Source organism: Nuphar pumila, chromosome 8, assembly GCF_984573655.1.
Source record: "Nuphar pumila chromosome 8, dmNupPumi1.hap1.1, whole genome shotgun sequence".
Lineage (NCBI taxonomy): Eukaryota > Viridiplantae > Streptophyta > Magnoliopsida > Nymphaeales > Nymphaeaceae > Nuphar > Nuphar pumila.
In genome coordinates, this window is record NC_143256.1 from 20875843 (window position 1) to 20891223 (window position 15381).

Below are 15381 nucleotides of genomic sequence, written 5' to 3' on the forward strand. Positions count from 1 at the left end.
TGCATTGAACTACTTACTTGCTTGCACTACTTACGTGTTTGCACTGCTTACTCGCTTGCACTACTTACGTGTTTGCACTACTTACGCGTTTGCACTGCTTACTCACTTGCACTACTTACGGGTTTGCACTACTTACCCGTTTGCACTGCTTACCTTATTGTACTGCTTACCTGTTTAACTGCATATCTGCTTTAAACTGCACAACATACCGAATTAAATGTACTTAATTCAGTTTCCTAGGGTCTCTCTTGTGCACCTACTAGTTTTTCGCGAAACTAACTCATTCTATGAGTATAGGTGATGATTAGGTACACTACGGGCGATGGCGCGATTCTAAGATGGCTTCAGGACTTCTTCTTCATGCTCTTAGCTCACGTCCTGGACGTTTTGGGTTTGTATCGGATTTTCCTTAGGATACCCGAATTTTGTGAGTTTTTGTTCTTTTAGCTAATGCGCCCAAAGTTGTCAGCTTGCTTTCTGATTTAACAAAAGAAAAATCTTTCGCTGATTTCATAAACAAACTCTGAAGAAAAAAGATATTTCTAGTCTTTTGCCTATTTTTCTGAAAAGGTTCGCAAGTTTGAAATTTGGGGCGTTACATATAATGTTCCGGTTCATGACAGTGATGACAAATAACTTTCTTCTTATCATAGTCACCATTTTGTCGGTTAAAGTGAGGAGACCTATATGATCGAACATGATTCTCTGGTCTAGACACAGCTAAAACGGAATCATCTTCAATTTTTGAAGAACCTTTTCGGAGACGATTTTCTTCCATTGTTAACTCTTCAATAGTTTCAACAATAAAAGGAATTTTTCCCCGGTGAAGGTGGGCCGATTTAGTGGTTTCAAATTCCGGCCTTAATCCAGTGATAAATTGGTAAAAATGTTCAACATCGAGTTGTTTCTAACGAAGCTCGATGTCTTCGGCACAATGCTACTTTGGTTCTAAAAGGGAAAGTTCTTCCCAAAGTTCGGAGAACCCATTGTAATATTCACGAATAGTTTTGTCTCATTGTGTCATCATTCAAACTTTTTCTTGGAGGTTGCACACGTGTGCAATATCTTTAAGGGAATACATATTCTTAAGGTATTCCATGCCTTATAAGCATGATCAAATTTAGCAAGACTTGAACATTTTTTAATGTCAACGCTATTGATAAGACATGACATTATCTTCGCATGAGATATTCTTCATTCTTTCCATTTCTTCTCGTATGAGGCAAGAGCCTTGATTTTCTCTTTTTCCGATAGAGGGACCTCTTTATCTCCCTCCTTTTTAGTAAGAGATAGATTGGGTTCTGAATCGGAACCATCCACAATCCCCCATAGGACTTTTCCCCATATATGGTGCTTCATGATTAAAGCCCATGTTACATAGTTCGTATCGCTTAGTTTCATAGGCATGATGGTGACTTTATGATTGTCATCCATTGATTACAATGAGAGAAGAAAAAGCGATAAAAGAGAAACAAGAAGAGAAATGAAAAAGAAAGAAGAAAATACAATACAACAAGAGGTGAAATCTTCCCCAATGAAGTGCTAAAACACTTCTCTTCAAGTGGTGAACGCTTTTGCAAACGGGTACGGAAACCGAGGTAGCTTTTCCTCAAGATCTAATACTTCTGCGGCTCTGATACCATGAAATGAAATAGGGATCTTTGAAACACGAGCTTAGATTCTCAAGGGAAAGTGTCAAGAATGACACTAAAGCATAACCCTTAAAAAGGGTATAACTGGAAATAAAATAAAAATAAAAAGGTATTCTTTATTGATATGAAAAACCAATTGCTTAGGAAGCATTGGAATTAAAATACAAGAGGGGCTGCACCCCTTTATATACACCAACAGCCTTAAATACAGCTCTATTGCTAGTCAAGTCTCGACAGGACTTGACTAGCAACTGTCATTCTAGTTCAAACTGAACTAGATGACATAAAGACAATAAAAATAAATAAAAAAAGTTACATAAAAGAAAGAAATAAAAAATATATTTATACATATAATAATATAATATTATTATATATATATATATATATATGTACAGTTTTTTACATTTTAACACTAGTGAAATATAAGTTCACTACTTAAAATGGCCATGAATGGCTCAAGTGTTTGGTAGCCATACATTTACATAAAAAGGTTGCAAGTACCTCCTAATGTATGTACTGATCAAATTTATATCATATCTGAAGTTCAAAACAATCGATGCAGATAAAAACTAATCCAAAGGAGGTTATATGGAGAAGTTGGGGAATAATAATATGAAAATGTATAAACTACCACATGAGTCTACAAAATTTGAAACTCTATGAATTGCCAAAAAGTTGAGAGTGTTTTCAAAGATAAATCTCAGTGTGACTATTAGAAGATTCTCAAAACCAGATTGTGCATAAAACCCATAAAGTAGACAGACAATAAAACATCTCAATTTTTAGAATAATAAATGGAATACTTGTTTACTACCAGAAATAGGGCATGCTGAGAATGGCAAATTCTATTTCCTAGAAAGCCCTTTCAGACTTTTCATTTCCTGTAAAATGTGTACTTGTCACACAAGCTGGCCCTGGAAAATGCAGAACTAATCATCCAATAACTTTTGTTGAACAAACAAATGGATTCAATCTAAAGCAATGGAAATCTCTCAATCAAAAGTGAAAATATAGCAAGAAACAATAGGGCTTTATAAAGTCAATTAGAGAAACCGCAAAGGTAGAAGTATAACTAACCAAAGAACAATATCAGTTTCCTCGAGAGGCCGATTCTGTTTTACCCAAGTGGCTAGCCCTTCATCAACTCGTGGATTTTGATTAGGAAACTCTCCTCCAGGATACATTTCATCGCGATTATAATCTGTAACCCAAAGGTTGTGCTTTAAGAAGGCAGCTCTTCGCAAGAACTTTGCTTCAGAACCAGCCAATGGCAAGCAATTTGAACCAGGCATTAGTTTAAATCCTGTAAGTTGTCCTGTACGGTTTACAGTTCTTGTATTTCGAATCTATGTAAAACAAGCATTTTTTGTTAGAATCCAGCTATACTCAATTTGCCTGGATAAGGTAAATGATGCAACTCTGCAATATACCAATTGAATCCAACAAAATTGAAGATGAAGCAGAAGGAAGGCTTGAGATTATGCAACACCATTGAAAGAAACTGCAGTCTAATATCCTTTCGAATCAAAAATACAAAAATTAAAGCTATTAAAACTTTTAAAGAACTTTGCCCCAACCGAAGTTCTTCAGTTAATTATTGTTCATTAGAATTGTATAAAAATCAACAACTAGCATTACTGTTAAGAGATGTTTCTAAAACACCATAAGCTACATCAGATAATTGAACAAAAAGAATATGAGTGCAAATTCCTCTTAACCTTCATCCATTTCTCCAAAAATAAATCAGTATCCACCTTTCTAAATTGCATATGAACCACTTGCATGTAATGCATAAAACCCTCTTGCATTTCCTTAACAAGGCATCCATATTTTTCCTAAAGGAATCTATTCATTTTATTTTACAATGACACCTGGAAAACCATATTCCTTTTCCTTGTTTTGAAAATGAACAGAATTATGACTTGTTTCCTTGCCTAGAAAGGAAGGTGAAAAAAAAAGTGTCAATTATAACAGACTATATCTAAGTTCACTTTGTACAAGTCCGTTAAAATGTCTATGTACAAAACTGCTTTTCTTTTTATTAAATCAATGTTGAGTAATCCATGGATCTGCCAGGCCATTTAATCCTATGGCAGGTACCAGGACTAATCATCAGATGGTCAACTATTCTAGTTTTAGGTAGAAATTACAGATATCCTTAAAGTCAAATCTACCACAATACCGCTCAAACAATCGTATCTGGAGGAAATCTGCCCAACATGATAATGTGTCTCATATTTAGGCTGTACAAGTTAGTAGATGAGAAAAGATAAAGCATCAGATTGACATGTTTCCCTTCTTAGAAACAAACTTCTGACTGCAATCACGTCGGCATTTGCATAGATAACCATGGTTGAGTAGTTGCTTGGTGATTGCAGGACAAGGTAAGAACTTTAGCTAAATCAAGACATCTACATTCATGAAAACAAAGAAAAAAATGTTTATGTTCATTCAACCCTCATATAAAATACTGTAACCCTAGTAGCAACAAAAGAGGAGTGAAAAAAGATCCAGTCATCATAGAATTACAAATGTATGAGGTATGTGTGCATGCACACAACCCTAAAATTCAAAAAATTTCCATTTTTTTATAGATCAAACATTTCAAATTGATATGTAAGAAGTTATCTAAATGAAGGCAAATAAATACATAAAAAACAAGACCAAGACTGTTTATTTTGTAACATACATAAACAAGTTATAGCTGTTTGGTTGCTTTCATAACTTGACAAAAGAGGAGGAAAAGTGCAAACACAATAAACAGAAGAAATAAAAGGTGTAGACACCAGGAAAATTCATGAGGAAAAGTAACTATAATGTCTTACAATCCAATGCCGAGCAGTCAAAGGATTACAGTCAGACATTGCTTGCAATTCAGAACGAAGCAGCTTTTCTTCTGCATAGAATGCATTGTTATGTATGTTGTCCTTTCCAGATTCTTCAACTTTGACATTGACTTCCACAACCTAAAAAAAAGTATAGGAACATGAGTCATATTTATCTGCACTTATGCATGAACAGATAATTTGGTCCTTTTAACCTTTATTTGTAACTCCAATAAGAAAAATGATTTACTTCAGAATGTATTCTCGAAGTCAAACTCTAGATGGTGTTCTGCCATTTCAAGAGGTAAACAAGCACTCTGGCTAAAAACTCTAGTTCTTAAAGAAAAGGATGCCATGGTTTTTTCCTATATCGAGGGCTACTAGACTGTCCTTTTTGTGACAGTCACCCCATCATTACTTACAGATATTCAGTAATAGCATAGCTGTATATTTTGCACTTTAAAGAAATTTCTATCTCCTAATATTTCATATGCATGTTTATTCAAAGATGACTATCCCAATGCATGTCATTGGTGTTGTGTCTACAATTTCATTTTCATACTATCTATATTACATGGCATCTGTAGAATCCCTGTATCAGCATCCCCACAGGCAGTCTAAATTTCCTCTCTCTCTCTCTCTCTCTCTCTCTCTCTCTCTCTCTCTCTCTCTCTATATATATATATATATATATATATATATATATTCAAAATGAAACAGAAACATGGATATCACTTGGTACATTGTCTACATTGAATGGTTTTCACCGAGAAGGATAGCAACTATAGAAGTTTGGTACTAGCAGTGACATCGCATCTTACACATTCTGATTGGACAAGGAATATACTGATACATATTTCAGTAACATACATAAAATACTTTTTGACACCTAACTTTAGTCCAATTTGAGTGCCTAGTACACACAATAAATGCAGTCTTATCTTCCCTGGTAACTGTCGTTTCTTACCATATCTTGCAATGTGGACTTATCTTACTGATTATTCTGCTGACATTGTACTCCGTTGTATAAGGATATTCCAAATTCTTATTTGCTTTTGGAAGACAATAAAAATCTCAAACATAAGGCCAACCAAAAGGTATTCATTATCTTCATGCATTGGTAAACTGAGAAAAACACATCCAATTAAGGAATTCCCAACAGAAGTATCACCACACACTTGTATGGCAGCACCAAACCTATCTAATCTTTACATCAGTATGAACCTACATACAGAAAATTCTCCTATTTCCTCATGCATAGCGTGAAGGCAATTAGTTATTTCCTATAATGACAAAACCTGTTCAATATGAGAAACTTTTTCCTTCAACTCATTTTCACAATCTTCCTTTTCTATTAACAAAATTAAATTGATCAAGTATACAAGTTTCTTCGTAAACCAGTATTAACATGGTCAGCATCAAACTATATCATAAAAGACAGGGAAATGTGTGCAGCTTAGGAACAAATGACTGTCTCCAAGGAAGGGGAGGGCGGGAATGATGGCTATATATATATATATATATATATATATATGCATCTTGTTTAATACTTGTTATAAATGTCAGGGAATAAAAGTTATTTTAAAAATAAAATAAAAATAAATATTCCAACAAACTTTAGGAGACAACAAGAGAAAATAAAAAACTCTTCTTCACATAAGGTAGCCACAGATCTATGGTGGTCAGTGAAAGATTTTGGTCTCTTGTTGTAGTTTCAGAGATGCTGCAGAGAAGAGGAAGAGGAGAATAAGGCTGGACAGAACTCTGAAAATGTGTTTCCCAATGTAGGAATGTGTGGGTCCACCTTCTATTATATATAAACTTTCCTTTTTGTAATGTTACAACATTACCCCATCAATACAAAAGAGAATACACAGCTAATAGGGATAATAAAGAAAACATAAAACAATACTAAAGGCACATGTAAATAAACATAATGCCCCAGGCTGAATGTGTTGCATCTAGATTTGGATCGGATCTAGATCTAGACCCAATCACGTCACAATAGCCTCCCTCAAATTCTACATGGTCTGCACCATGGACAACCTATGTCACCTGGGTATAGGTGTGGATGGTACGACACGGCAATATATATATATATATCACATAAATTCAAAATAAACTGAATATAAACTAAATATATATGCTATATCTAAAATATATATTATATACTGACAGAAGTCCCAAGCCCGGATAAAGGAGGGTTGCGGTAGGCCTGTGACAGCCAGCATAAAAACTGTCATATCTTATGAAAATGAACCAATATGAGAATTTCGTTGGGGCGTTCCCTACTGAGCGACGCGCTGTACTCTCTAGGCCCGGAGGCAGTGATAAATGGGCAAGGGTTGCTAGGTCGTCGCCCAGAAGCGACGCGTCACACTGGCGCCCGGGTGTGGTGTCAAATAGGCAAGGGTTCCCTCACTTTGTTGGACGGGTGGGGGTAAAGAAGTTAGTCCAAGACCATAAAATTAGGTTAGCCACTTGGAACATAGGGTCTTTAACTGGTAAGTTGGTAGAGTTAGTAGATGTTATGTGTAGGAGAAAGATTGATATTTTATGTCTTCAAGAGACCAAATGGGTAGGTGAGAAAGCTAAAGTGATAGAACCTTGGGGATATAAGATTTGGTATACAGGAATAAATAGAAAAAGGAATGGAGTAGGGATTGTTATGAGTCGTCAGTTTATAGATAATGTAGTCGAGGTCCGTAGGAAGGGTGATAGAATTTTACTTATTAAATTAGTATTAGGTACGGATATTATTAATATTATTAGTGTTTATGCACCTCAAGTAGGTTTAGATGATTCCATTAAGCATCAATTTTGGGAAGATTTAGATGGAGTAGTACAAGGGATATCTTATGGAGAAAAGCTTTTCATCGGCGGTGACCTTAATGGACATGTAGGCATTAGTAGGGATGGATTTGAGAGTATCCATGGAGGCTATGGTATAGGAGAAAGAAATGAAAGTGGAGAAAGGATTTTAGATTTTTGTTTGTCCTATGATATGATCTTAGCAAACACTTGGTTTAGGAAGAGGGAGTCTCACTTAGTAACATTTAAAAGTGGGGTTAATACGAGTCAGATAGATTTTTTCCTACTTAGAAAGAGAGATAGGGGTTGTTGCATCGATTGTAAGGTTATACCGGGAGAAAGTGTAGCTACACAACATAGAGTCTTAATTTTAGATCTTAGAATTAGACAATGCCGCAAAAGAGATAGACATAGGATAGATCCTAGAATTAAGTGGTGGGCACTGAAAGGAGCTAAACAAGGAATGTTTGTAGAGCAGGTAGTTAAAGAAGTTGATTGGTGTCTCGAGGAGGATTCAGAATCAATGTGGAATAAGATAGCGGGTGGCATGAGAAAAGTGGCTAAGGAGGTATTGGGTGAGTCTAAAGGCGGTGCACCACTAGGTAAGGATACATCATGGTGGAACGAGGATGTCAAATTAGCTATTAAGGTTAAAAGAGAGTGTTATAGAAATCTAAGTAAGAGTCGTGATAATGAGAATTTGGAGAAGTATATGATAGCAAAGAAGGAAGCTAAAAAAGTTGTTCGAAACGCGAGGGCTAAGGTATATAAGGAGGTTTATGACAAGTTGGATATCAAAGAAGGCGAGAAGGATATTTATAGGCTTGCAAAGATGAGAGATAGGAAATCGAAGGATTTGGGTATGGTTAGATGTATCAAAGATGAAACGCAAAGGGTTTTAGTCAAAGATGAGGAGATTAAGGAGACATGGAAAGATTATTTTGATAAGCTTTTTAATGATAGTCATGCTCAAGATCTTGGAGACTTCTCCATTCCTTTTCATGAGATAAATCGTGACTTCATGCGCAAGATTCAAAAGAAAGATATTGCAGAGGCTTTGAAGAAAATGAAATCAAGAAGGGCAGTTGGCCCAGATGGTATACCTATCGAGGCTTGGAAATGCTTGGGAGAGAAAGGTTTAGAATGGTTGACAAATCTTTTTAACTTGATTTGGCGAACAAATAAGATGCCTAATGAGTGGAGGAAGAGTACTTTGGTGCCTTTATATAAGAATAAGGGTGATATACAAGATTGCACAAACTATCGTGGTATAAAACTCATGAGTCATACTATGAAACTTTGGGAGAGGATGATTGAGTCTAGGTTGAGGAAGGTTGTCATGATATCGGAGAATCAGTTTGGTTTTATGCCTGGAAGATCAACTATGGAAGCTATACATCTTCTTAGACAACTTATTGAAAGATATAGAGAGAGGAACAAAGATTTGCATATGGTTTTTATTGATTTAGAGAAGGCTTACGATAGAGTACCTAGGGACGTTCTCTGGTGGACAATGATGAAGAAAGGTGTTTCTCTCAAGTACATTAGTATAATTAAAGATATGTATGAAGGAGTAGTAACCAATGTCCGCACTTGTGGAGGGGTGACAACCAATTTTCCGATAACGGTTGGGTTACATCAAGGATCTGCTTTAAGCCCTTTCCTATTTGCGATAGTGATGGATGAGCTTACGAGATCAATTCAAGAAAATGTATCGTGGTGTATGTTGTTTGCTGATGATATTGTTTTGATTGATGAGTCTAGAGCTGGGGTTAATGCTAAGTTAGAATTATGGAGACAGACATTGGAAGCTAGAGGTTTTAAGTTGAGTAAGAGTAAGACTGAATATATGGAATGTCGGTTTAGTAAGCAACGAAGTAGTGATGGGAGTGTAGTGAAGCTTGGTGAGCAAGAAATACCGGTGAATGATTATTTCAAATATTTGGGATCCATCATTCAAAAGTATGGAGAAATTGATGGAGATGTAAATCATAGGATAAAGGTTGGGTGGATGAAATGGAAAAGTGCAACTGGAGTGCTGTGCGATCGTAGAATGCCATTGCGGTTGAAGGGAAAGTTTTATAGGACGACTATTAGACCCGCTTTACTATATGGTACGGAATGTTGGGCTGCCAAGAGACATCATATTCAAAAAATGAGTGTAGCTGAGATGCGGATGCTTAGATGGATGTGCGGAAATACAATAAAAGATAAGATTCGGAACGAGGAGATACGTAAGAAGGTAGGTGTTGCACCCATTGAAAATAAGATGCGAGAGAATCGTTTACGGTGGTTTGGACATATTCGGCGAAGGCCTAATGACGCTCCAGTTAGAAGGTTGGAGAAATGGGAAAATATACTAGTTAAAAGAGGTCGGGGTAGGCCTAGGAAGACTTGGATGGAGATGATAGGAAAGGATATGAATGCTTTGAACCTCACCGAGGACATGGCATTGGATAGAAATGATTGGAGGAAAAGGATTCATGTGGAAGACCCAAAATGAATTTCTTTTTTGGTTCATATCGCTAACCCCAATTGTTTTGGGATGAAGGCGTAGTTGTTGTTGTTGTTGTTGTTGTTGTTGTTGTTGTTGTTGTTGTTGTATACTGACAATATAATTATAAATTAAATACAAAGTTATATGTGCGGAGGGTAAAATGGTGTGTTCGGGTGTTGACACGTGTTGACACAGGGACACGCATGTCGACAAGGGTATGGAGGGAAAAATGGAGTGTCCAGGTACCATAGTGGACAACTTGTTCATGAGATACCAAAATCTTTGTGTTGTAAGGTCTTTTATGAATAAATCAGCTATTTGATTCTCCGTTCCCATAAACTTTGCTTCTAATTCTCCATCTTCTATTTTTTGTCTGATGAAGTTTTGATCAATCTCAATGTGCTTGGTTCTACCATGCTGGATTTAAAGATATTTGTATAGCACTTTGGTTGTCACAAAATAACATCGACCTTAGTATTTTCTCCCCCAGTTCAATCAAAAGATATCTTATCCAACTCAATTCTGAAGTAGTTGCGCTCATAGTCATGTATTCTACTTCAGTACTTGACCTAGCAACAACTTGTTGTTTTCAACTATTCCAAGACACCAAATTTCCGCTAAGGTAAACATCTTCCTCAGAAGAGTAGTCATGGTATTTCCTAGGTATCCTCTTTTCATACTACCTTTGATATCTCATGTATTTTTCTTGGTTCTTTCTCCTTAACATTCTTCTGACTTCTCGATCCTTTTCTTTATAGTAGGACATTGGTTAGGATTTTTCTTTTCTTGGGTAGTACTTCTCATTTTCATATAATTCTTGATAATTCTAGAAGTTCTTAAACCTCATTTCCCTACCTTTTCTTTCAAGATTTATGCTTTTCATAGGGTAGTACTCATCCTCATCATTTGATGACTCATAGTGCTTGGTACTTCCCTTAGGTATGGGTTTAGTTTTCTTGACTTTTTTTTGAAGGATTTCACTTTTTGGGGGGGACAATCTTCCTCATCATCAAAAATCTCATAGAATTCCCTGGATTTGTGCTCAATTCCCTTTCCCTTCTTGGGGATTTTTCTTTCCTTGGGTGACCATCATCATTAGTCTCCTCATTGATTTCCATTATCATTTTCTGAAGTTTTTCTATTTTTTTCAATAGATTCTCTTTCCCAGGCTTGTTGGGTTTTCCTTTCCGTGGGCTCTCTTCCATTTCCTTAGAATCTTCTTCCTCATTTTCTAGGGTTTTCTTCTCCTTTGGTTCATCTTTCTTCCTGTTTTCTTGGGTTTTATCTTTCTTAGGTACCTCTTCGAGTACGTCATCTTTACTTTTCTCTTCTTGATTAGTTGGACCCTTATCCTTTGGGGATACATCTTGGATTTCAGATCTTGACATCTTGGCCTTTTGAGCCCTAGTGAGTACCCTAGATGTGCTCAAGTCTTCAATATCCTCTTCCCTCTCAAACTCCTCATCCATGTTATTCATATCCTTCTTAGACCTACCCATGGCTTAGGACACAGCCAAGGATATAAACAAGATCACCTTTCATACAATTTCAAAAAATGTTGGTGTCCTAGTTAAAGGGTTGTTCTAGTAGGTCTCTTCAGGGTTCTAGAGTTAGGGTTTCCTCCTAGGCATTTTGCGATATAACCAAGCTAAAGGCTTCTGGTACGTTCTATAAGGGACACCAGCATTCCATGAACACCTATCGATATACCCGATATAAGGGATCTTATTATGTGGTAGGGAGATCTTACAATCCAAGAAATGTAACAAAGTAGTTCGAAAACTTTGCACACAAAAAACAAGAGGCCTTCTAAATCCTAAAGAGAGAGAAAGGATAAAAGAGAAAGTGCACACGCAAAACATGCATTGTCTTACACACAATTTTGTGGAATTGCTAGGGGTGAGAATTCAATTCCTAAGATCAATGTGTCAGGTAGATCCTTAGCAATGTGGGTGTGTGAGAAAAGGTACTTGAGGTTCAAGATTTCTCAAGAAAAGACTTTCTTGAAAAGATCTCAATAATGGAGGAGAGCGGGACCCATCACGCTCGCCAAAAAAAGATTGTTGATAAGAAATTTTACCAAGAAGGTATTGAAAAATATTTTGAAAATGGTTTTTAATAAAAACTTTAAAACTTGCCTTCGTTTTCAAATGGTGATGGGATTCACTCGCTTGGTACGAGGTTGAATCATTCTCTCCCAAATGGCAAGGAATAATTCAACCAAGGTTCTGATCTTTTACCTGGGAAAGTTCATTCTTGAGCTTTTTTTATCCTTCATGGGTGCACTTATGAGGTAAGCTTGGATGGTGAACCCAGACCAAAGCAAGAAAATGTGTATTCAAATTAGAGAATGTGTGCTATCAACTAGAACTGTCAAAAAAATTAAAAGATCGTCCAAGAATCTAAGAAAAGTAAAGAAAGAGAGAAAAAGAAAACTTACTCGGGTTTCTTGGAAACCATAGCCCCTTCCTCGCAATAATCTGACGTGATGACGACATCTTGAGCTTTTGATGTTGGTAGCCTAGTGGAAAAAAGGGCTTTCCGACGTAGGAACATGGTTCTTGGAATGAAAATTCTAAGAAAAGGTTTCTTGAGAAAGAGAACCCAAGAAAAATATTGGAAAGAAAGTTCCAAGAAAGCAAGAAAAATAGTATGGAAATGTAAATTGAAATGAATTTTGGAAGAGTTTTGGATTTACCTCATTGCCCTCTCCCCAGAAGATGAAGGTTGATTGGGTTGATCTTCTTTTCCAAGCATGGGCAACGCTTCGAGGAGAAAAAGATGAGAGGAAAAGAGTTACCAAAAGCCTCAAAATCCCAAGTGAAAGATTTCCAAACTTCTCTTGACATTCTGAAGGGACAAGAGACTCGAGAGGGATTTTGGAAGCTCTCGCTTGAATTTGAGATGGAATGGGGGAGAAAAGAGGGGGTATTTATAGTTTTGGACCCCCCCTCCCCAAGGCTTGAAACACGCTTTCCCACGTTTTTCATGCTTAAAACAACTAGAATGACTAAGAAACATGGCAAGAACAATCTTGATCTCTTTAATATGCTCTTCTGAATTCCCTATCACAATGATATCATTAACATAAATAAGCAATAATATCATCTTTCCTTTCTTCTTGTAGAAGAAAAGAGTGGTCAAGAGGAGATCGATAAAAGCTATGATTCTGGATTTCTAAAGAGAAACTCTCGAACCAAGATATGGAGGCTTGCTTCAAACCATATATTGCTCTCTTCAGTCTGCAAACATGTATCCTCGGGTCTTCAATATGATACCATGTGGGTTGTTCTATATAAACTTTTTCTTTTAGGCTACCATGTAGGAATGCATTTTTCACATCCAATTAATTTAAAGACCAACTATAGTCAATGGGAAGGAATAGAATCAATCTTATGGTGCACATCTTGACAATAGGGCTGAACGCCTCATCATAATCCAGGCCATACTCTTGGGTGTAGCCTTTTGCTATAAGCCTGGCTTTGTACCTCTCTATGGAGCCATTAGGTTTATCCTTTATCTTATAGACCCATTTCGAACCGATTACATTTTTCTCGTTAGGCCTTGGTACAACTTCCCACGTTTGACAATCATGAAGGGCCTTCATTTTTTCATTCATAGTTTTCACCCATCTTTGAGTTTTGGAAGCTGATTATACGACCTGGGCTCATCATGTTTAGTTATCTTAGTTAAGAACAATTGATGATCCATAAAGAAGTCATAATTTACCGATCTCTTTATTAGGTGTTGAATCCTTCCTGATCTTCTTGGCTCACGTTTTCCTCTGCAGTTTTGTATCTTCCACTGTACACTGCACCTTCTTTGTACGTGTGAAATTCATGTAAGCGCTATCAGTAGCATCTTGTTGTACATTGCTTCGTTCAACACTTTCTATATGTGGCTACCCATGTTCAGTATTTATTTCACGTAACTTCTCGTTACGCTTTTGTGAAGGCTCTCTAGAATCAGTGTACGAGAATAATTCTGCACTAAGCCATGGCTGATATGACTCTATTTGGACAGCTTTTTTACCTATAGATGGCTGATTCTTATCATTGACAGCATTCTTAAAAAGTAGCTCATCAAACACAACATTATGCGATATTTGAATACACTTTTGCGAAGGATCATAGCAATGATAGCCATTATAATCATCCACATATCCGACAAATCTACACACATGAACTCTTTGGTCAAATTTGGTTCTCAACAATTTATCTACATGAACATAAACATGTGCAGACCCATGTCTTCAACTCTTCGTAATTTGGATGTTTTCCATACAACATAAAATATGGAGACTTGTGTTGCAAATATTGTTAAGATTAATGTAATATAAATATATATATGTATATGTATATGTATATATCTATATATATATATTATAATAATATATATATATTAATATATATTGTAAATATATAATATATATATGGGAGTCAAGATTAATGTTATCTTTATGATGAATATGTATTCAAATACATTGTATTTTTTGGTTCTTGATCCATTTCGGAGTGCATCAGGATTCGAGTCATTCTCTTGACAAACCTTTCATTGGCAACTTATTTATTACAAATATTGCAGAGTGAAAAGCTTTTGTCCACAAAAAATAAAGGCATGTCACTCGCATGAAACATGGCTAAACCACTCTCCACAATATGGTGATGCTTTCTTTTTGCAACACCATTTTGTTGAGGTGTATATGGAAAAGATACCCTATGATTAATCTCATTATCATGCAAAAACTCACTCGATTCCTTTGAACAGAACTCTCCACCCCCATCACATTGGAAACTAACAATAAGAAGAAAAAATTGATTCATAACAAAGGCATAAAACCGGTGAAAGACACGAAAGATTTCAGACTTGTGTTTCATAAAATAAATCCATGAATAACGATTAAAATCATCAACAAAGATAACATAATATTTGCTTCCAGACAATGATTTATTGGGTGTCAGACCCCAAATATCATAATGAATAATTTCAAACGGTCTTGAAGTGCCATTGTCAGATAAAGAAAAAGGTAATACATAACTCTTGCACACTTGACAACTAGAACATAAAGAACCTTCACTTATGTTTCCTAGACTAGACTCAAGAATCAAATGACCAAAAACAAGTTTTTCAACAAAAGACCTACTACAATGAGCTAAACATGCCATATTTCAGCTTATTTGACTCAATGACACTACAAACATAAACAAAAGATGACAATGTCAATGACAGGAACCAACTTTGATGGCACGTTCAATTTTGGCTTGACAGGATTCACAAGACTCTCCTTGAGAACATACATATTCCTGCATCTTTCCCCTTCAGCGAACGTCTTCACGAGAACAACCTTCACATAAATAGAATCAGGGTAAATATGATGCCAAAATCAGTATCATCCACAAGCTATGTCACAGGGATTCGGCTAGCAGGGTGCCACACCCGCGTCGACACGACTCGACGCGGGTGCGGGTGCGGCACCGGGTGCGGTCAACCCGATCCTGGGTGCGTTGACTGCACCCAGGATCATTTAGGTCCATTTTTTTTGGATTTTTTTTTTTTTTAAAATTGCCCTATGAAATTGGCTGCGAAATTTTTTAAA

The 15381-nt window shown here is 36.4% G+C and overlaps 1 protein-coding gene across 1 annotated transcript in view; it reads right to left on the reverse strand.

Annotated features, from left to right (window-relative positions):
• The window catches only part of LOC149829749 (Copper amine oxidase family protein), a 55952-nt gene that overhangs the window by 23111 nt on the left and 17460 nt on the right, over positions 1–15381 (reverse strand). Inside the window, exons 8-9 of the mRNA XM_090015618.1 lie at positions 4478–4618; positions 2730–2998 (exon numbers count right to left, since the gene is read on the reverse strand). Coding sequence (XP_089871744.1) covers positions 2730–2998; positions 4478–4618 — 410 coding nt within the window. The remainder of the gene's footprint in view (positions 1–2729; positions 2999–4477; positions 4619–15381) is intronic.